The 23,224-nt window shown below is 32.1% G+C and overlaps 1 protein-coding gene across 1 annotated transcript; it reads left to right on the top strand.

The window, feature by feature from the left end:
* Positions 1–145: 145 nt before the first annotated feature.
* On the top strand, positions 146–9,272 carry LOC129229502 (beta-1,4-mannosyltransferase egh-like). Its single transcript, XM_054863820.1, has 3 exons — positions 146–341; positions 2,006–2,498; positions 8,253–9,272. Exons 1-3 carry the CDS (start codon positions 320–322, stop codon positions 9,157–9,159), a joined length of 1,422 nt encoding a protein of 473 aa, XP_054719795.1. The 5' UTR covers positions 146–319; the 3' UTR covers positions 9,160–9,272.
* Positions 9,273–23,224: the final 13,952 nt, after the last annotated feature.

The raw sequence follows: 23,224 nt of genomic DNA, 5'->3' as shown, positions 1-23,224 counted from the left end.
GAGGATTGTTAATGAATTTAAAACTTTATAAAGGCTTTATTATTGTTGTTATTTAAAATTCTACATCAATATTTTATTGGGAGCAACTCAACTAGACTCGATCAAGATTGCAAACTTACACTTCTTCTTCCTCCAATCATTTTTATCTTTTGCTTTTACTATATTTTTTTCGATAAGGGGCGTGCGCTGGTCGCACTCCGGTAAACAAACTAGAAATGTTTTTGAAAAACAATAGTTTGCCAAAAAATGTTTGGGAATTTAAGTAAATTAAAAATCAAATCCTCTAATCTCTAACTTCTTATTTCATCTTACTTAAGCCATGCTGTTACGTTTGTGTAAGAGTGAGTAGTTTCATTTGCGTATTTTTGTGACTCATTTCTGATTAGTGAATGAATTCTTTCCTGTTGTCATAAACATTGAGATTTTCATGCTTTCAAAACAATGATAATCTCTGTGCGGCAAATAATCTGTACTCTACTTCGCGTACAACGTAGATGAAATGTACCTTTAATGTGCAAAAAAATATTTGCTTTATTGCATCTTTTGGATAGCATCTCATTAGAGGCTCTGTTATTGCAGTTGAAAGGAAATTTTAGATTACTTTCTTACTTATTTTACTGTAAGTTATGAATTTTTGTAACTGCCTTCCGAAACAAATGTACATTTTTATTATTATTATATTAAATGCGTTAAAATCTGAATGTTAATATTCAGCTGTTTTATAAATAGCTTTGACATTTTTATTCAAGAATTTTTTAGCTGTTGAAACAAGTAGATGAAATAATATTTTGTATGGAGTGTTTTTTTTTTCCCCAGGATGGAAAAAACAGGATGACCCTGGTTTAAACTGTTGTAAATACTTTTAACGTCTCTAAACATAATCCTCAGGTACAAATAGTGAGCTTTTTGCACTGATGACACGACTCAATTGTAGCCTTGAAATAGGAATATAAAATGAAAAGAAATATTATGTTACTTTGCTGTATTAATGATGTCTTAATACATCTATTAATGCATCATAAAAATATAGCAAGTAACTTTTGGTTATTTTCATTAATAAATGAACAATGTTACTATGATAATATACATTCGGACCTCCATATATCGAAGTAGAAAATTGCCGGAAAAAAATTCGATATATAGAAACAATCTTATTTTATCTTAAAATTCTCCTAAAACATTAAAATTAAAGCTAATTTTCGTGTATGAAACCTAATTTCTAATTTATACGAGCATCGGATTAATTGAAAATTAATTTAAAAATAACAGAAATTACTTTTTTGCTCCTTCATACATCTTCATTCTTTGTCAATTCAACTTGATCCACAACATTAAGGGATTCTTGTTTTGACAAATTGAGAGAAAAGTAAAAAATTAATCTACTCAACTTGAATGATTTTTACTGCAGCTAAAACGACTAGGAACAATAATCAACAGACAAAAGGGATGACTTGAAACTGATTTTACAATGTTACTGGTTACAACTAAGATATTTGAAATAAACTTGAGGGAATTTAAGAATTCTAGAACGACCTATCTACACACCCTTCAACCCCATATTCCTTATGAGTTTCGTAGCAACCTTTAGTGAACATAATTTTCTCCCCTAACCTTTATTTTTCATGAGACAAACAGTCTAAAGAGGCAAAAAAAATCTACGAATGTCTTGAAAAAAAATTCGATATATAGAAACAATTTTTCTATGTAATGAACATAGAAATTTGCTGAGATTTCGATATATAGAAAATTTCGATATGTGGAAGTTCGATATATGGAGGCTCGACTGTAATTGTTGAATTGAACATACCGTAGTTGAAAAAATAAATATTGAAAATATCATGATATTTTCAAAATTAAATATCGGATATATATATTGGCAAACCCTGCTTACATCGCTTTGCAGCCCCAAAAAAGCTCCTGCTAAGATTCCCAAATTGATAGTTGAACCTAAATATTATGCTTAACTTGTCAAAATTATATTAACTTGGCCCTTCTTTCTTTCCAGGTGATGCCATCAGCACTACAATTATACTTAGTAGCAATGCAAAGCACATCCTGCATTGCATGTTATTCTTAACTCTTCTGTTTGTGTTTGAGATTTTTGCTGGTGGCATATGTCTCTGGTCCTGTGATACTGAATACATCGACCCATTTGAGAAATATGGTTATATTCCTGCTATTCTGTTATATTTATTGAGATTTTTGACTTTCCTTGCCCTCCCACAGTGCATCTGTAATTGTTTAGGCTTGCTTTGTTTTAATGCTTTTCCTGATAAGGTACAGTTGAAAGGGTCCCCACTTTTAGCCCCGTTTATCTGCATCAGAGTCGTCACGAGAGGCGATTTCCCGGAACTGGTGAAGAATAATGTGAACCGCAACATGAACACCTGTCTAGATGTTGGCCTGGAGAATTTTTTGTTTGAAGTTGTCACCGATAAACCTTTGTGTCTTCCTAGGCATCCTAGGATTCGGGAGATTGTTGTACCATCTACTTACAGGTAATTTATAAGTGTTATAAAATGCTTTTTTAAGTCTCAAAAAATACACATGGAAAAGACTGGAATTAAAAAATTAATTTTTATTAAGTATTCAACAGGTATCTGGTGAATGTACTCATATAACTTGCTGGGTTTTTATTTTTAGGTGCATATTTTGTGAAAGAAACTTTTTTTTCTTTTTGTGAAGAAAAAAAGAATATTTTTTAGGCATTTTTCTGAAATATATTTTTTGTGAAAAAAATCCCGTCATATTGCATACAGCATGTTTAGCTCACAAATCTATTCTGAAATCTCTATGGCCTAAGGGACTGAGAATGACTTAGAAGCTGAACTTTTTTTCTTTTTTTTTTTTTTTTTTTTTTTGAATTAATTGAGAAAGAAATGTTTTTACAAGTGAAATGTTGTGAAAGGTCATTTTAAGGCATGAAATTTTGTAGAATGGCTACTTTTACAACATAGAATTTTTAGAAGGGACTGCAAAGCGGACCTGATTTGGGTCTGAATCGGCTCCAGGTTTTTCTACACAAGTGTGCATTAAAGTAAGACAAAACAACGTTCGAAGAAGCACAAATTCGCAAATTTGGTGTAATTTCCTAATTTGTGCTTCTTCGAGCGTTGTTTTGTTTTACTTTATTGTTCAGCACAAAGGTATTTATTTATCTTACAAGTGTGCATGTTCTTTCAGTTACACTAAAAATTTCAGGCCCTGGGAAAGAGCACAATTATATAACTGCCAAGGGGAAAACTGACATTTTAGAATGCTTTGACAATTTAATCATGATGAGTCAAAGAAATGCTGTAGAACAACTAAAGATAGCTCAGCCATTACTTTGTAAGTTACTAAAAAATCGTGACGAGATTAAAAGCAAAGTTAAATGAAAATTTTTACCACAAGCGTAACCATGTTGGTACAGATGGTGGAGTTGAATCTGCTTTGAAACTAGTTTACGAATGTCGGGGGAAAGGGTGCGCGATTAAAGGGTTCGTTAATGCGGCAAAAAGCAGAAGATCTTTCTCTTAAAATAAGCCTAAAGAACTCAGTAGCATCGCACAAATGGTTTAATCAATGGAGAAAAAGAGCTGTTCCATTCCGCTAATTTATAATTTAAAACTGAGTTTAGTTGAGTCATTGTAATTTTTAAGTGCAGTTGTAAAAATAACAGGGTTCGTACGCTCCGGGAATTCCGGGAAAACCGGGAATTGTCAGGGAAAATAACACTGTCAAAAATGTCAGGGAAAAGTCAGGGAGTTTTCAAATTTTGTCCTCCAAAATTTTTTTTTTCCATTTTTTTCCCCAAGGAATTAAGTAACATGAGATCTAGTCTTCGTTTTTATTGTGATTTCACGAAAAAAATTGTAAATTTTTATCTAAACCGACGCTGGCACTTAAAAACTGCGATCGAGAAATGAACGTTTTTTTTTTTTTTTTTTCACAACGAAAAATGCGCTAAAAGAGCGAAAATTTTCTTCCATGGAGTCAGTGAGGGGAACGCATTTCTTTCTACTGCCTTAAGTTTTAGATGGGTTGCCACAACATTCTATTCGGTTCAGGGTTCGTACGCTCCGGGAAAACTTGGAATTATCATGGAAAATGACATAGTCAAAAATGTCAGGAAATTTTCCAAATGTGTCCCCAAAATTTTTCTTTTCCCAATTTTTTCTCAGGGAATTTGGTTTTATGAGATCTAATCTTCATTTTTATCGATGTATTTAAAAAAAATTGTAACAATTTTAAAGCAATGAAAAAAGTGGCGACCCAAAAAATCTTCAGCAGCCGCCATTTTTGGCTCTCAGTAGTTCCCAAGGGAAAAAAATCAGGTGAACAGCAATTATGCACAAACTCAAAAGGAGAGAAGACAATTTACTGCTTCGGAAGCACAACCTGTAGATGGGAAAGTCGATCGGGGAAAATAGTTTTTTTTTTTGATCGGAAAATCATTTCAGCTACGTGTGAAATGTAGTCGCCATCTTTGGTCATTCACAAGATAGATGTAGATACGATCCTAAAATGCCTAAGTTTCTAAAAACAAAGCAGAATTGGATGTTTTCTTTAATTGAAAACTGATGAAAATAACAAAAAATGGTCTACAAATTGATTTTCTATTGTTATTTAAAATAATTTTCTTGAGAAATGAAAAATTTTGTTCTTAAAACTTAATCTTATCCTCACTGCCTCGGACGCAAATGTGATAAAAACTTTTCAATGAATTGTAGTTTCATGAAGATTAATTATTTTTTAATTGCCTTCATGCGACAAATTAAAAAAGTTATTTCTTATTTTTGGGCATAGCCGCCATATTTGGTCATTCCCAAGATGGAAGTACACAAGACTTTTTAAGTTCCTAAGTTCCCGAAAACGGCATTGGATGTTAATTGCAATGCAAACTATTGAAAACAACACAAATTGTGCCTTTTTTTCGGATAATTTGTAATTATTTTCTGGAAAAATGCAAAATTTAATCTTCATGACATTTTTTTGTTTTAATTGATTTATACTCTTATGTGCTAAATACTGACTATTTTGCTTTTATTGTATCCTTTTAAGGATTATTAATTATTTATTACTACTTTTATACTACAAATCCAAAAATCTACTTATTATTTTAAATTTTTCACTTTGTCGCCATATTTGATCGTTTGCACAATGGAAGTAGACTTAAACTTCCAGAAACAGAATTGGATGTTTATATCAATGAGTAACATTGAAAATAACATTAAAATGTGCAAAAAGTTGTGAATTTTTGAAAATTAACTAATACTTTCTGGAAAAGAAAATTTGAAATTTTAATGTAAGCGTCCTTTAATATGTGAAAAAAAAAAAAAGATTATTGGCATTGGCCTATGATCGGCGGATTTTGATTTTTGTTACTATGCATTACATGGTATGCCAATTGATGCAACAAGTTAACCATATTTATATTAAAATTTAGCTTTGCATTTTGCTCAATATGTTTTGTGTAACCTACTTATAAGAAAATAAAAAGTATTGTAAACAATAAGTGGATGCTAAAAGGTTGCTGCAGGACTACAGCAAAACGCTATAATATTACGCGTGACATCAAAAAAAAAAAAAAAAAACGCTAAAATAAGTTGAAAGTACTCTGTTTTCAACAAATAGTAAACAAATTAAAAGAGTTTTGAACAAAATGTTTAAAAAACAACTTAAAATTTTGACAGAGAAAACAAAGGAAAAAAAAAATCCAAGTTTTTTTTTTTTTTTTTTTTTAATCTAAGGGGAGAAGTTTCAGTTCTTCTGCATTGCTACTTTAAACAATTTTAATTATTTTGAAAATATTACTATTTAAACTTAAATTTTTAATGAAGCGAGTAACCTGGAATTTTCTGAAAAACAACCTGGAAAACCTGGAAAAGTCAGGGAACTTTTTTTAACCAAAAGTGTATGAACCCTGAATAAATGCTTTTTAATTGAAAAAAATTAATCATTTTGGGTGTCCTGGCTTCTTTTTGGTGTTTGTTATCAATCGGTTATTGGTACCAAACTATACTTAGCTCAAGGTTATCACATTAAGCAGCATCTACTGTTTATCAATGAGAATAAAAAATCCAAATATTTACAGGGCATTTAACAAAGGTCCCTTTCATATTTGATTGATACCTTTTGAAAGGTTCCTTTGATATTTGTTGCTGTACTACTTTAACTATAATGGAGTTGATCAGAACAGAACTCATATAAAATTTAACTGAGGGGTGTCGTGAATTCTACAGCTAAACCTTGTTTTCTTTTCAGCTTGGACATATCTTTTTATTATTGTTAATTAATAATGTGCTGAAGACTGCAACGAGTTCACTGTTGCATAAAGCATTGTCAGTGTTCGTATTTTAATTAGTCTCAATGTAGTTTTAACTGAGAGGCATCTTTCATGCATCTACTCACCACCCCAAAGCAGAATACTACATAATTTGCGACGTACGTTGCAGAACAGATGCCTGAGCTGCGGAACAATTCTGTTCAAATGTCAGAGGAAAACTCAGATAAAATTTCTGCATTAATTCTACAAATTTCTGCTGAATTTTTGCTAATAATTTCCAACTCAAGATAGAATTTTGCACAAATTCTTCAGATTTCGTTAAATTAGAAGAAAATCTAAAATTCTCGGACATTACAATAATTCGGCGGAAAGCTCGAAAAATGTTGAACTTGATAAATCATCTGCAGGAACTTTAGATTTACTTTAAGATTAAAGAAATCTGCAGAATTTGTGCAAAATTCTATCTTGAGTTGAATGATATTTGTAGAAAATCAGCAGTGCTGCAGATTTTGTGCAAAAATTTAATATTCGATATCTAAAATGATTCTAATTTTTCTAGTGCTTTTTGGTTCCCGTTTTCCTTATTTTTCCCAGTCAATCTTTGCCGCTGCAATTTCCATCATAAATGTATGTTTTGGAAACATGCCAACATTGAAACAAATCCATCGCCAAAAATTGTATCCTGAAAATATTTCCATTATTTTGAAAGTTTTAATGTGTTTTATTATATGCTACCCTAACTGGACTCAGTTTATTTATTATTTTAGTAATTTGTTTATTTATTAACTTTATTTTGATGGCTCCTTCATGCCATGTAAAATTAACGAAAAATACATGGTTTGATTCCTAGGTTCAGATTTTTATAAAATTTTGTATCTTTGCTCTTTTTATGCATGCATTTGAGAAAGCATATAAAATATTTTTGGAGAATCTCAATCTGTTTAGGTTCCACAGAAATGCATAGCAACAGTGAAGTTGACAACTGAAAAAAAAACAACTCCTGTGTGGAACGATTTTGGTTTAGGGCTCTTGGTTTGTGGAAAAGGTCACATTGATTGCTTGTGTATACAATGCTTTAAGTATTTGCAGAACAATTTTGGTCAATGGATTTCACATTGCGAACATTGTCAACTATTCTGCTTTGGTGACTCATCGTAACTTTTGTTGTTTCTGCATTTTATTTCATTTTCAGCATCCGCTTCGCATGTATACTGCCGTGGGCAGGTAAAGTGCAGTAACTGCACGTTTTTCATTTTCTTGCATTTTTGTTATCTGTTGTACTTTATCTTCATTTTACAAGCTTGCTTATTTGGTTTCTGCTGAAAAGAAAGCATGAAAAAGAATTCCAACATTTCCCGCATGTGAGTATTTAATCCAAAACGTGTTTCTTCAACTTTCTCAAACTCATTTCTGCAGATACTGCTGTTTACTTGCCCACGGCAGTATATTTGAATGCCAGACATCCGCATGAAACCGGATGTTGTGCTGGTTTTAGGATTTGGCAGATTTTGAATCCATAAAATAAAAATGATATTAAATTTAAAAGAAAGGAAATACTTTACACAAATAAAAGTTGCAATAGTTTCACGAAATAACATTGTTATTTCATAAATTAAATACTGTGCTTTAAAAGTTATAGTGGAAAAAATTCAGTAAAATTTGTTAAACTATTTGGGAAGTTATATAACATTTTTTTTTTTTTTTTTTTTTTTTTTTTTTTTTTTTGAACCAATTTCTAAAAAAGCGCATTTTATCAATTTGCCTCTTTTTTTATACATGATTTTTCCCCCACTGTGAACAGTTTAAAACAAAAATTCTGAAGAGATCTCTTGGCTCTAATATTGTTTGATATGTTTCTGTTCATTATTTCCTATTTAATGTCTGAAGTATATCTACTTGCATATTATTTTTATGAAATCATGGTTACTAATGTCTTATAATTTTATGAACATAATTTATATGTAATGACATTGGCTTTTTTCAGAACAAAAACTGGAGCCCTTTTCAAGGCCAGAGCTCTACAGTATTGTTTAGAGGATGATGTGAATGTTTTGAGTGATTATGATTGGATTGTCCATCTTGATGAGGAGACCATCATCACCGAAAATTCTTTAAAAGGCATTATCAACTTCGTTCTGGATGGGAAGTATCAGTTTGGTCAAGGAATGATTACTTATGCTAACGAGAAGGTCGTGAATTGGATGACAACCCTTGCAGACAGCTTTCGTGTGGCTGATGACATGGGGAAGTTGAGATTTCAGTTTCAAATCTTCCATAGGCCACTGTTCAGTTGGAAAGGCTCTTACGTCGTCACTCAGGCTGGGGCTGAGAGGAAAGTCTCGTTCGATCACGGTCTCGATGGTTCCGTTGCGGAAGATTGCTATTTCAGCATGGTAGCTTACAAAGAAGGATACACCTTCAATTTCATTGAAGGAGAGATGTGGGAAAAGAGCCCTTTCACATTGTGGGATTTCCTTCAACAGAGAAAGAGATGGCTGCAAGGAATTTTCTTGGTGGTCCACAGTGCTGCTATACCTTTCCGGAATAAAGTGTTCCTCGCATGCGCTTTATATTCTTGGGCAACTATACCACTCAGCACATCCAATATCATTTTGGCAGGGCTGTGTCCAATACCATGTTGGCAGATCATAAATTTCCTTTGTGCTTTTGTTGGAGCCATGAACATCTACATGTACATATTTGGAGTGATCAAGTCCTTCAGCTTCTACCGCCTTGGACTGCTGAAGTTTTGCATGTGCTTGATTGGAGCCCTGTGCACCGTCCCTATCAATATTGTGATTGAAAATGTTGCAGTGATCTGGGGATGTTTTGGCAAAAAACATCGCTTTTATGTTGTGAACAAAGATGTTAAATCTACTATAACAGTATAAATACTTAATTTATTGATTCAGAAATCATCAACTGTACAACATACTTGTATCTTTTCACATAAATTATAAAATCATTTTATTCCTTTCAGTATTTCCAAAATAAAGCTTTTTACGATTATGGTTTCGTATTTAGCATTTTTTATTGTTTACACAAGTAACAGGAAAAAGAAACAAAACTTGCCTTTGTTTCTTAGTAACATCTTTCAAACTATTTAGTTCTAAATTTGCAACTTATTCTTAAAACTGAGTGAAGATGATCGATTGTTTTGGATGGTCCCTAAGCATATTTTTTGATTCGTAACACTGAACATAGCAATGAGCCACATAGGTCAGCTTCAGGGGTCACATATGGATGTGGCACCAAGGGCGTAATCTCTTAAGGCAATGTCTAGAGGCATCATTGTTGAAGCTAATCTGACACCACCTTGAAAATCATTTTAAACTGGGTGACCATTGTCCTCCCCCCCCCCCCCCCCCCCCCGCTGACTTCAAATAAACTCTTAAGAACATTTGAAAAGAAACCATCTGGTTAGTCTAGGGGAAAATCCGGTTTCACTGTCCCTAGAGAAGGAGGAAGAGCATGGACTTGGGTGATCTTTTGGAAAACCAGCATCACAAAGGATTTGTATTTGGTTGGTCGCTAAGGCTGATTTTTTGTGTAAGACACATATATATCTTTTTTAAAAAAGCTATTTTATTTCATACCAGTTTCAATAAAGTTTTAACTTCATTGAGGTGAAGGGGGGCTGCAAGCTTATAGAAGCAGTTTTTAGATTTTGAACACCTTTTTTATATTTTATTTTAAGCCTCCCCCCCCCCCCTTAAAATAAAAGGTTCATTTAGAAATTTGAGGTGAAACGTTTTTAAATTTAAAACAGATTTACTTGTTACCTATTCTTATTATAGTATTTTTAAACAACTTGAAGAAATGGCATTCACTCGTAATGTAAATGCATTTGCATATAGAGAATAACTTATATTTTACACTAATCTGCCCTAAATATTGCAAGTTTATGTACTCTAATGTAAAAACAATTATGAACAAGTATCTATGGAAAATGAAGCTTCTAAAAACACTTTTAAACTGATGGCTTGTCAAGTCCCAACTGCTACAAATCCGACACTATACTCGCTAAAGTTCAACCTTGAAAGTCATTGGTGAATGTTATTGACAAATTTAACTTTTTCATTGTTTTTTACAACAATTAAAAAACGGGATCGGCAGGCATTATAACAGACAGAGAAAGAAACTTAAAAAATAGTCTTAAAATAAAGGACTCATGCACAAAAGTGCTAATCAATAATTCAGTTGCGGGTCATATTGTTCTTGAATGCTCAGAGAATCGAACTTTATAATTTAATTCACTAGGGGGCTCTGCTCTCTGCACTAAAATCCCCAAAGGTTGCTGTGCAACCTTATTTTTGGTTCGTCCATATTAGGGTGAAAATTACTAACTTTTGTCTAGAGATAAAACTCGGCAATCTTTGCTTAAATTTATTATTTTTGCTAATCATATTGTCTTTTATATGGCATCCATGGAATCCTTCGACTCCTGTCATCCAAACACGAAGTACACTTTCTGCTTCCAAATCCGAGTATGTCGCACATTTGAGAGAATAATCATAACGAGAAACATTCGACTCATTTTCAACGTTTTTCGCCTAATTAATCAAACTACAGCGCTTTTTTGGTCGTCAAACGTTTCCAAAATCTATATTGGAAAAAAATATGGGGAAGCGCCTCTTTCCAGGGTTACAAACTAACTTATACCAAATTTCACAGCTACAGATGCTAAGGGATTTCTGAGCATAGGAAAACGGCCGCTTTCTACGTTTGAAAAATTGTTGTATTCAAATTCATAGTTTCCAGTAACATTTTGCTGTATATTTCTGGGACTTATATTGCGTTTAGCCTAGGACTTTGTCTTAAACAGAAACCCTAATATATGCTGTTCTAATTAATTGACAAAATGGAAACGAGCTTAATATGCTGCAGAAGAGTTCTTTCAAATGACATAGAATGTCAAGGGTTGTGGAAAAATTTTCACCCCTTCAAATAGGCAATTTATGGGAAATTTTAGCAAAAAAAAAAAAAAAAAAAAAAAACTAATTTGAAATTTCAATTAAAAAAAAAACTCCCGGGGCCCTAAGTAATTTTTTTTTTTCAAAATTTCAAACATTTAGGTACTATGGGGTCTCCTGAACACAAGCCTGCTACAGACAGAATTTTGCAGTTTCTTTGTCGTTATTTTTTTAATATATAGAGATAATGGGTAAATATATAGAGTTTAAAAAAAGTTCAACCTCTGTTTTTGAAAAAAAAAAAACAGGTTATTATGCATGCAGAGATGCTCCCCCTCCCCCAAAAAAATGATAAAATTACCCCTCAAAACAAGTCATCCTTAAAAATTTCAATGGCACAGTCTCTGCCATGACCCCCCCCCCCCCCAGGTGGGCACCCTTTTATGCATGTGTAGTTTGAATTGATAAAGTTTTGAAAAGTATGAGAGTAGAGTTGAGTACTCTCCTCTTTTATTTGCGTTCCTTTTAGGTTTAATAAAATATTGAAAAACGTTTCATAAATCCAAGTACAGTTAAGTGTAAGAAGTCCCAACTAATTGGAACCATAAGTACTTCGAATTTCCGAAAATTACCATGAAAATAGTATAATTCAATAAAATGAAGTTGTACATTACTTATGTACATAACATACAATACAGTGCGTAATGCTGCGACATGAAATTGCATTTTCCAACAAAAATTAACTCTCAATGTTTACTAAACACAAAAAGGAAAGGTTTATTAAACATTTCAAATGTTTATTAGAACTACATTTTTTAACTAAAGTTAACTCTCATTGTTTATTGAATTCCAAGGGAAAAGGTTTATTAAAAATTTTAAAGGTTTATTAAAACTACATTTTTCAACAAAAATTGACTCTCATTATGTACTGAACACTAAGGAAAAAGATTTATTAAAACTACATATTTTAATAAAAGTAAATTCTCATTGTTTACTGATCCCTAAAACTAAGGGCAAAGGTTTATTAAAACTTTCAAAGGTTTATTTAACAAAAATTAACTCTCATTGTTTACTGAAGGCTAAGAAAAACGTTTATTAAAACTTTTAAACGGTTTATTAAAATTACATTACTTAATAAAATTAACCTTCACTGGACACTAAGGGAAAAGGGTTATTAAAACTTTTAAAGGTCTATTGAAACTACCTTTTCTAACAAAAATTAACTCTCATTGTTTACTAAACCCTAAAAGAAAAGGTTTATTAAAATTACATGGGGGTGAGATCGGTTTTTATATGTTCCACTGCATACGTACTTTATATTAAAAGTTGCAAATTACACTATCATAAACTTTCATACGGTAGATTACATTAACTTTAAACTTAAAAACTAGTGAATGTGTTTTATTTATATCTTGTACATAAAACGTTTAACAAAATATGCAATTTTATTAGTTTTTGATTTACTAGACGAGGTTTTTCGATTAACCATAACTAAGTGATTAACCATTTGAATAAACGGTCCGGTAATGAAACGGAAATGCTGTTTTTCTGCAACAACTCTATTATTATTAGAAAAGCGCATTTACAGGGGAACTGCTACCACAAGGCATCAAGAACAGATTAAGTCTCTCCAAGGCATTTATGCCAAAACTGGAAATTAAGCCAAAACTCAAGGCTTCAGGTTCACCATACGTGTTTTAAAGAGATGGTATAATGAAAAAAGCTACTTCAAAAGTTTTCGCAAAACTGGAAAATCTTATAGTAAAGAATAACTGATGAATTTATTATTTCCAAAAAATTCCTTTAAACGAGTTGTGAAACTGAAAATATTCTAGTCATTGCGGTTCAAGATTTAGGGGTGTTCATTCCCCTAAGGGAGATGACACCCTCTCCCCCCTCCCCTACGAGTACCCATGCAGTATTAATCTGGTTTTGATACTTAATTCTCAAGTCAATAATGTTTTTATTCTTTTGCATGGTTGTTTCAGTTTAACGTTTCGGAACTGCTGAGAGAGTTAAATGAATCTCTATGAAGCATTTATCATCAAAGTCATATTTATTAATATATCTGATAAATTCATCTGGAGAACTGAAACAATTCCGTTGATTTCTATAACTTCCGTAATTGAAATGCAACGACCTATATCCGTTCCAAAATGAAGAAATTTGACATCCTTCGGTTTGTGTTTCCTCTACCACTAAGCACAATTTCATTTATTTTAGTTTTGTTTTTTTCGAACTCTCTCTCTCTCTCTCTCTCGTCATTTTGTTTTAATAAGGTTGCGTTCGACGAAACTCACCGGTCGACCGGTAAGTAACGGGTTACTAACCAAATCGTTCTATGATCAACCGGTTACTACGGCGGTTACCATTCTAAGCAGTTGATTGGTTGATTGGAGCACGTGGTCATTAGCTGTCACGTGATTAACTAACCGGTCGCTCTCGGTCGAGCTCGTCGAACGCAACCTAAATTTCCTGCTTGTACAAAAAAAAATTTAAAAAATTAATTAAATTCTAAAAGATCATTACATTTTTTGAGCATAACCGGACGATGTATTTTTCTGTTCCAGAGCGGCGACAAATTACACTGTAAAATAAGAAAAAAAAATGTAAAAACAAATAAAATAAATAACTGACTTTTATGGAAACTGGGATTCCGTAAATGTTTCTAGTAACTGATATAGTTTCTTCTAAACTAACGTTTCTGTATTACTTAGGAAGAAGCTATTTCGGTTACTAAAAAATTCTATGGAATCCCAATTCCCTAGAGATTTCCTAGTACAACTGTAAATGGCAAAAACGAATTAAATTATATTTATTTAATTTATAATATATTTTGTTTGTATTTAAACTATTTAATTTTAATTTTTAAATTATAATACATTTTTGAAAATATGTTTGATTTTTTATTATGGGCCAATATTGTATCCTAATTCTCATACAAATAATAGCCGATGATCGAGTAGCCCGCGTGTTTCAACTATGAAACTCACGCCACCACATGATCATTTGATAATATGTTTTGGTAATGTTTAACCATGGCCCCACTGAATGCGCTGGCGCTTACCAGGCCTTGACAATTTTCGACTTTCCTGTGTTAAACCGGGGCAACTATTCCTGCACTTGAACATGGCCACACTAGTTGGAAAAACTTCAAAACTTCATATTTGCCCATTCTGACAGCAAGGAGGCACCACAAGCCACGGTTGCATCCACCAATCAACGACAAGTTTCAAAGTTTGTTTATTTTAATTAATTTATAGTACATAGAACAAACATCAATATTTCGCAAGATGCTAATTTTGAAATTAAAGGTTTTAATTTAATTTTACATGCTCATTTATAGCCTGTGTTTCATTTGGTGTATTATTTTACGCTTTATGAAGAAAGTTAATTATTTAGAGGATTATTTTTATTTTAATGGATTTTTTGATCTTGTTTCTTGGCTTGCTTCGCTTACAAATATTTTAAGAAGAGAAAATAATTTATGGTATCGCCAAATAAGTACTTTATATGTAACTTGAAATAGTCCCTGACAATAAGTAAAATTAAACAATCGCCATGTTAAAAAAAACACACCGCTACGTACCTATAACGGAAAATTACCCCCCTCCCTTTTTTTTATTTTGAGAAATGCTAGATATTTAGAGCTGCTCTTAATGCTATACAATTAGAGCAAGATTACAAAAATTTGTAAGCAGATCTTAGACTCCTGCGGATTCTTGACGGTCTACTGTGTGTGCGTATTTTATTTTTCCAACAGAAAATCTATCTTCTACTATATATTAAAATCTGTTCGCGTCCGTCTGTCTGTCTGTCTGAAGATCGATCTTCTCGAGAACCGCTGCGAATCGAGAGTCAAACGAGATACCGATCAATTCGAAATTTTCCAAAGAAAACAATAGGACCAATCTCGTAATTGTGCGACTTTAATTAGCGGAGATATTAATTAAAACGTTAATTAACATATTGCTATTCAGGAATTTTTATTTCTTTCCTGTTGCCATTTTGCATATGGGTGAGCAAATAAAATACTAATAATTGTGTCAAAAGAGATTTTTTTGGCTGCTGTCCAAATCTTAAAACAACGTTTCCATCTAGAATTTCATTTTAAATTAGATTAAAATTGGTTGCCCTATTCGGAGATAGCCTTTATTTTATCGTCTGTCCTTTTTTATTTTTTAGTCAACGTTCTTAACTCTTTTCAGCATATGAAAGTTGTTTCTTCAGCTATGTTTATTGATTGTAGTGTAAGTTTATCATTCACCGGCCTCATATTTTGGTACACTTAGGATGTGCGACTAATTATGTTTATTTTGTTCGACTTTTTCCCGTAACATGGATGAGTTTTCGAATTGTAACAAGTCTCTTTTTCTTTCCTGTTTCTATTTTTAAAATACAGTTTATATCGTTAAAAGAACATTTTAAATTAAGATTGTTTGGATTTCTATGTGAAACAGAGTTGAACAAAAAAGATTGTTTTTAAGGATTTTAACTAAAGCTAAATTGGAATCTGATGACTTGGTATCAAATTAATGCTTATTAGTAGTTATTTAGTCTTGGTGCTTTAGTTTCACGTAATCAACCAAAAAGTATGTGTCATTCTATGTAAAAAGCTGATTGTAATTGTACATAAATAGTTTAGATATAGTCTATCAGATGTAATTCATTTTAACGTGAGCACAGATTATAGTTGATCATGCATATATTTTCATCTTTTGTGCTAATTGAAAATACTCATAACTTGCATCATTGATAACTATGATTAACGTTAAAGAGATTTTTGGCAAAAATATGCTCTACTGGTGTTTTGCAAACCTTGCATTACGCGTATTTATTTACTCCTTAGCGCTTTAGAAACTGATGTCAAAGTAATACAAAAACATCAATTGGAACATCTCTTTCATTTTTTAAGTAGCCCGTGCAACGCCGGGCACGCAGCTAGTTCATATCCTAATTTCCGCCAAACTTGGCGATCAAATTTCCTGCAAAGTTTCTAGTTCAAAGCTCCTTTCTCATTCATGCTTAAAGTGTAGAAAATAGTTTTTTATGACTAGAATTCAATGTTTACAGGATTTTACATCGCTAAATATTTTAATTTTCTTAAAAATATGTTTAAAAATTTCGCAAAAATGTCAAGTAAAAAAAATTCCATATCATTGTTTTACTTTTGCAAGGACAACATAAATTTTATGTGGAACTCTCCCCTGCTAGAATTTTATAAATCATCATTCAACAGTGTTGTTTTTTATAAAATAATCTGTTCCCTTTTTTTTTAATTAGTTTCACAAATTTATGTGTAGATATTTGAGGAGTTCCTTTCTCTGTTGCATGATTTGTTAAATGTTAAAAATAAATTTAAAAAATCATAATAATTTGAATTTTGGCTGCTTAAGTTCGAATTAGGTTATTCACGATCATGAATTGCGATAGGATCCTACTCGTTGGGTTTCTTGTTTCTACAAATGGAATGAAATAGAAATGACCAAGAAATGTGCACCCGTCATGATATGATTGTTGATTTTCTAGAATAGATAATACGAGGCATATCCATTAGCAAAAAAAAAAAAAAAATGCTGATGCGGTAAATAAGATAAATATTTTATGCCCGATATCCACCAGTACACTTTATCATAAATATTATTTACTGCGTGAACACTTTATTACAATTGAATTATATATTGAAGTAATAGCACCCGGGATGTTATAGGTATGGAGGGAGGGTGGGAGTGAGAATAGAACTTGAGCTAAAGTGAACGCTCTCCGGTCTGTGCGCCTTCCGATGTGTGTGTGTACACCCAAACCTGTTTTTTTGCGGTCTTTTTTTTTTTTTTTTTTTTGTGTAGTTTATAAAAATTATTTATAAAACGAGCGAAAATTATTTATCAAACGAGTGCGTGGTAGTATCATCAAGGGTCGACAGGGGCATCCGATGGGAAGTCACTGTGACTTTCCAAAAATTTCTTAATTCGGGAAATTTTTCGGGAGTCGGCAAAATTATCATCTCTTGGTTTATTTTGATTTCGTTTAAATATAACATTTTGGGTATTTTCTACGTGAGACTTTTTTTATGCAATCCCTATCCACCGCATAAAAAAATATTTTTTAACTCAGTTGCGAAACCTTTTTAAAGCTACTAGTGAAGTTTCAAGCATTTTTTTTACACGATTTTTTTATGCGGTCCCTATTCACCATATAAAAAGAGGATTGGGTGAATATATATATACATTTTTTTAATGCTCAAAGTGTGTGAAGCAACAGGGTCGTTCCCGAAATTTTAAGTTTTTTTTTTTTTTTTTTTGAAAGAACGTTTTTAAAATCATAGGATCTGACCATTTTTTTTAAATAACTTGACTAAGTTTAATATTAAAAAAAAATGCATTAATCGGTGCGCTTTCATTATTTACGCTTCTGCCGATGACATCACAAATGATGAAATGCCATTCACTGATGCCACTCACAGAGCACAATATTCAATTAGTTTCTTTACTCACATGTGTTGGCAACTATATGATTGATAGTAAGCGTAGAGTGCAGTATGTAATTCGCTTCTTGATCATCATAACGTAGAAACGCGGTAGACAGATGCGCCAAAGTACATCATTTGTGACGTCATAAAGACCACGCCTTATTTTCAAAATCGGACATTTAAAAAAATTAATTAAAAACTAAGCGTCGGGAAAATGAAAGTTTTTTCTAGCTCCATGTTATTTTTATTAATTTTTTGATTATTCTATGAATTTCCTTTCGTAAGGAAAAAAATCTGCACTTTTTTGAAATAACTCTTGTGCACTAAAATCTACACTATATTATAACACTGTTATTATAACATGAGATGTGCTAAAAATGGAAGGGGAAAAAGATAAATGACATTATTTTGGTGTCCGTAAAATATTGGTGCGAGAACCACAGACCCGTCGTAGAACCATGTATTAGTCACACTCTGATTTTAAATGTTTTTAAAATTATGTTAATGGTTCATTTTCTTAAATTGCCATTATATTTTTAACTTTTCTATTGTTCTTCTTCATTTGAAAAAGAATATTCCTGACCAGGCCTGTCAAGTGGGAATATCACGGTGGGAGGGGGCAATTATGGCACCCCTAAATGTTACAAACATACTAAAATTAGGCATTTTTGCTCGTATTTTGTTGTTTTTTCCCGAACACAAAACCTTTGCCCCCCACCCGGAAATTTTTAAATGTCGCGCCTGTTCCCGAGCGTATATTTTAAATTAAATTCTGGTAATCGTTGTAAAATATGCACTACATTACGAGCGAAAAGAATGGCAATTGTTAACGTAAATTCCTATACCCCCCCCCCCCTAATCCTCATCAGGGTCAAAAGGGGCAATGAATGACCCTCTCAAGTTTTGAGAAATGAATGTATTTACAGATTGCGGAGCGTGTTTTTTTTTTTTTCGATGTAATTTATTGAGCAGAAAAAATTCGCATGTAAATGAGCATGTGAAATTAGAAATGAGGGCTGCCTGCCATATATCATCAATCTCAGAACTGTTGTATCCAAAAAGGAAACACCAAGGGATTTTCAATAAAAAATTTGAAAATTATTTGCAAAGCTTTCAAAAAAAAAAAAAAAAGCGTTTGAAAAAAATATATTAAGAATTACGCATTAATATTTTTAAAAAATCATATGTTTTCTGTGTTTAGTTTAAATTTTTTATTACGCGTAATTTTTGATATAACATTAAAATAACAATAAGAAATACTCTTCACCTTTGTAATACAATGTTTATTCAGCACTTTTTCTCTTCATTCCTTCTTCTTTTGAAATTAAAATTTTCGTCAAATGACGTACGTCCGATAACAAGTCGAGAAATCACGTATTTACAGATGCCAAAGCGCCAACGCTCACAATCACGCCAAGTGGAAACAAAAACAGGGGTAAATTTCAACTACCAAAATATCATCAAACAGGCAATTACTTCGTTCAAATGTAGAAGAGTAGAAGCGATTTTCACCCGTCACATACCTTGATGTGCGACTTTCTAGTATATCATACTAGAATGTATTTATTTAATTACACAAATATTTGATGAATATAGGGTCAAATATTTGAGAAATCGTACTCACACTGAAAAGAAAAATCTTAAAAATCGCTCTTAAGGGGACAACTAAAATTTTTTAAGTGTCCCAAAACATCAATTTGTCTTTTTTTTTCGCTGAAGAAAATGTGGGATTATTTAATTTTTCTCTACCGCAGCGCATTTTTCCTTTGAATGTAACTTCAGATGTAAATTACGTTACTTAAAAATTAAGTAACTAGTTTTTATTCACAGTTTCAGAAAGTTCATAATGCATATATTTTAAGAACGTCACGTTTAATACGATTATAAAGTTTTTATTTTTTCGTGCCTTGGGACCAGTTATCGTGTTTTGGACAGTTGGTACAACATTGTGATTCACGCTGTAAATTTGTAAGATGCACAATATGGTTGTTTCCTTCAATCAGTACTACATTTTAAGTCCCTGAAATTGATAGAATAAACGACAAAAATAACATGGAGCCAGGAAAAGTTTTTTTTTTTTTCCCACCATTATTTTTTGCTTAATTTTTTTAAATGTCCGATTTTGGAAATAAGACGTGGTCTTTATGACGTCACAAGTGTTGTACTTTGGCCCGCTATTCCATTGCTGCGCTAAATATTTACGCTTTGCTGTCAACCACGTTACCAGCTTATGATAATTTACACTGTGCGCTAAAAGCATCAGTGAATGGCGTTTCATCACTTGTGATGTCATGTGCAGAAGCGTAAAAAATGAATCTTAATCTGCGCACCGATTAAAATAATTGTTAAAAAAATATTGAACTTCGTAAAATTATTTTAAAAAATGATTAAATCCTATGTTTTTAAGCATGCCCTTTCAGAAAAAAATACCTTTTAAATTTTCAGAAACAACCCCATTAGTAAGTTGAAAGTTACGTATTATCTTCCTTTTTTAGCCTACTTTCCCAATAAAAGTCAGAGAAAGAAGAAAAAAACATGAAAGAAGGCTCAACGCATCTTGAAAATATCGCGAAAAACAAGAAAAAAAAGTCAAAAATAAAAGAAATAATTACATAAGTATCGAAAGATTAAAAATTGGAAAGTAGGATATTGAGATGGGGAAAAATGTCTGTCGGTCTGTCTGCCCCCCCCCCCATAATAACTTTTGAGTGAATAGTCCGATTCGAACAATTTTTTTTTTTTTGTTCGAAAGATCTCGGCGAGGACACCTCATTCCCATATTTCACTTTTTGATTTGAACTATCTTTCATTCAATTTTGAACAGTTCAAAAAACTTAATATTAGCGCCTACGGGAAAATTCAAGGCAATTCCGAACTGACAGGCGAATTTTCTTCAAACAAACTTGTAGGAAAAAGCTTTTGATAAAAAACATGTATATAAAATATCTTTTTGATTTGAACTGTTATTCGTTCAATTTCGAACAGTTCAAATCCCTTAACATTAGCGCCTACGGAGAAACTAAAAATCAATGTAGATTCCGCACTTGAAGGCGGATTTTTCTTCAAACAAATTTTGTTGGAAATAGCTCTTGACGACAGACTCCCGACTCTGACTCCGAGAATTTTGGGGCACCTGACTCCGACTCCTTTGCCCGATAATTAGTCGGACCCCGACTTAGACTCTGAGTACGTAGTTTTGGCAAAAAATTATACACGGAGGGAAAGTGACCGACTCCGATTCTTGGATATTTCATTCCAACTCCGAGTCCGCAAACATTGGCAAAATTGGTTACTCTGAGGGAAATTATCGATTCCAACTCCGAGTCTTTGAATTAATTACCTTCGGTTCCCGAATCTGACTCTTATCCCAAAATGAGACTGATTCTGACTCCGACTCCGCAACCATGGTTTTAACTGTGAAATAATTATTGTTAATTATGACTTTTTTTTTCACTCAAAAGTTTTAATTTTTGCATTCAGTTTTCGGCAGATAAACTCGAAGGCCTTTATGTATCTACATTAAGATATGCACAACTTTTTTTTTTTTTTTTTTTGTCATTGAAAATTAGTTCTTTAAGTTGACATTTTATTGGTTTTATTTGTTTTGGAAAGTACATTAATGCATTTAAAAAATTATTTTCTATCAACAGGGGAACAACAAACGTTTTTTTTTTTTTTTCGGTATGATGTATTTAGTTTAATGAGTTTTTTTTTTTTTTTTTTGAAAGCGATTAAAGATTTTTTTTTTAATGGGAAAAAGTGTATTAGTGTATTAACTGCTTTCTTTAAAAGGTACTGCTATTTTATTTGTTAATTAGTGAATTAATTTATTTTTTACACATTTGATTCTTTAAATGAGTGAGGCATATTTTATTCCTAGAAATCGGCTTAAAATATTAAAACATTATGTTTGAAACAATTTGCGATTTTAGCTATTTTTGAGAATATTGATCAGATACTAGAAAGTAGATATGGGTATACGGGAAAGTAGGCTCGTTTTGTTTTAGACGGAAAATCTTGTTATAAATAAAGTCTAACAGTGGCATCGCAGCAGCCAATCAAATCAATGAAGATCAACGAGGTTCAGTCAGTAAAAGTATCGTGCAACAATGACAACGTTTAACAATGACCGATATAATCCAATTTAATGCTCACACCCGTTTTAACTCGAATTCATTTGGAGCAATTATACGTAATTCACTTCTATAGTTGTGGCAAACCTAACCTGGCAGCATCGTGAATGCTACACAGATCCTAATTACTGCATTACAACACAGTCAGGTTAGGTTTGCCCCAACTATAGTTACTTCGAAAAATCCGAACAAATTTCCTTTTATTCGGAAAAATCAGGGCTTTCTATTGATATATAATCTTGATATGTATGAGTATTTTTTCACTCATATATTAGAGGATTCATGTGAAAGTTTTGTTGCTTAGAGTGGGGTAAATGACTAGCTATGAGCAAGGGCACCCATATACAAAATTTTAAGGGGGCGCTCAAAAATTTTCCCAATGGTGTAGCAGAATATTTTTCCCATGGAAACTGATTTCAGTACAGATTAGAGATATTAAAATTTGACATTTTCAATAACTTATTCATTAATGGCTGGAAAAGAAATTTGCATACATTTTTGTAAAGAAAAAAGCACTAAAAGCAAGGAGGTTCTCATTTCTAAGTGAGTGCTTGAGCCCAATGGCGTAGCGAGAAAAAATCCTTTGGGGGGATTAATTTTTTCTGAAGTTTAAAGTAAAGCCATGCCCTCAAGTTTATACACTTATACTGTATATATACATACATACATACATACATATATATATATATATATATATATATATATATATATATATATATATATATATATATATATATATATATATATATATATATATATATACATACATATACATATACATATATATATATATATATATACATACATATACATATACATATATATATATATATATATATATATATATATACATATTGTTACAAATTCCGTAAATAGTAATTATTGTAGGAACGTAACCTGTAAATAGTTTCCCGTAATGAATATACAACCCCTTTTTCATTCGGCTAAAGTATACGACCCCTATTTTCTTTCTTTTCATTGATAACGGTCTACTACTTTACAGAAGCGTGTGGAATATTTGAGAAATTTCTTTTCGGTGTATTTAAGCCGTTAGCGATGGATAAACAGTTTAGTTTCGATTGGTATTTCAAACTGATAGCATTTTGCTCTGTCTATAGCGAGGCATTTTCGCTGTGTTGTTTTCGTATTTGGAAGTAAATACGTGTGTAAACGTTGAGTTTACGGTGTTGTGTGATAATTGCTTAATTGCTGATGAATAATTTAGCAGTTGTTGAAGATCTTTCCTGTACATAGTGTAAATAAATTTCCTGTGTTTTTATCAAGAACTGTGTCTTCATTTCAAGAAAGTGGAAGTCGCACCGAATCCGTTACAATTTGGCGCCCAACGTGGGGCTACTTCAGGACTTTCTTGCAGTAAGTGTGACTTTGGACATTTTTTCATAAAAACTTTTTGAATTTGGACTTTAATTTTATGGTGATT

This window comes from Uloborus diversus, chromosome 9, assembly GCF_026930045.1.
Source record: "Uloborus diversus isolate 005 chromosome 9, Udiv.v.3.1, whole genome shotgun sequence".
Taxonomy (NCBI): Eukaryota; Metazoa; Arthropoda; class Arachnida; order Araneae; family Uloboridae; genus Uloborus; species Uloborus diversus.
This window is presented reverse-complemented; position numbering and strand designations above follow the sequence as displayed.

Excerpts from the sequence above, each read along its gene's own strand:
- LOC129229502 (XM_054863820.1), top strand. The coding sequence starts at position 320 with ATGCTGTTACGTTTGTGTAAGA. Across the intron at positions 342-2,005 it reads GCTGTTACGTTTGTGTAAGA|GTGATGCCATCAGCACTACA; the intron begins GTGAGTAGTTTC and ends CTTTCTTTCCAG. Across the intron at positions 2,499-8,252 it reads GTTGTACCATCTACTTACAG|AACAAAAACTGGAGCCCTTT; the intron begins GTAATTTATAAG and ends GGCTTTTTTCAG.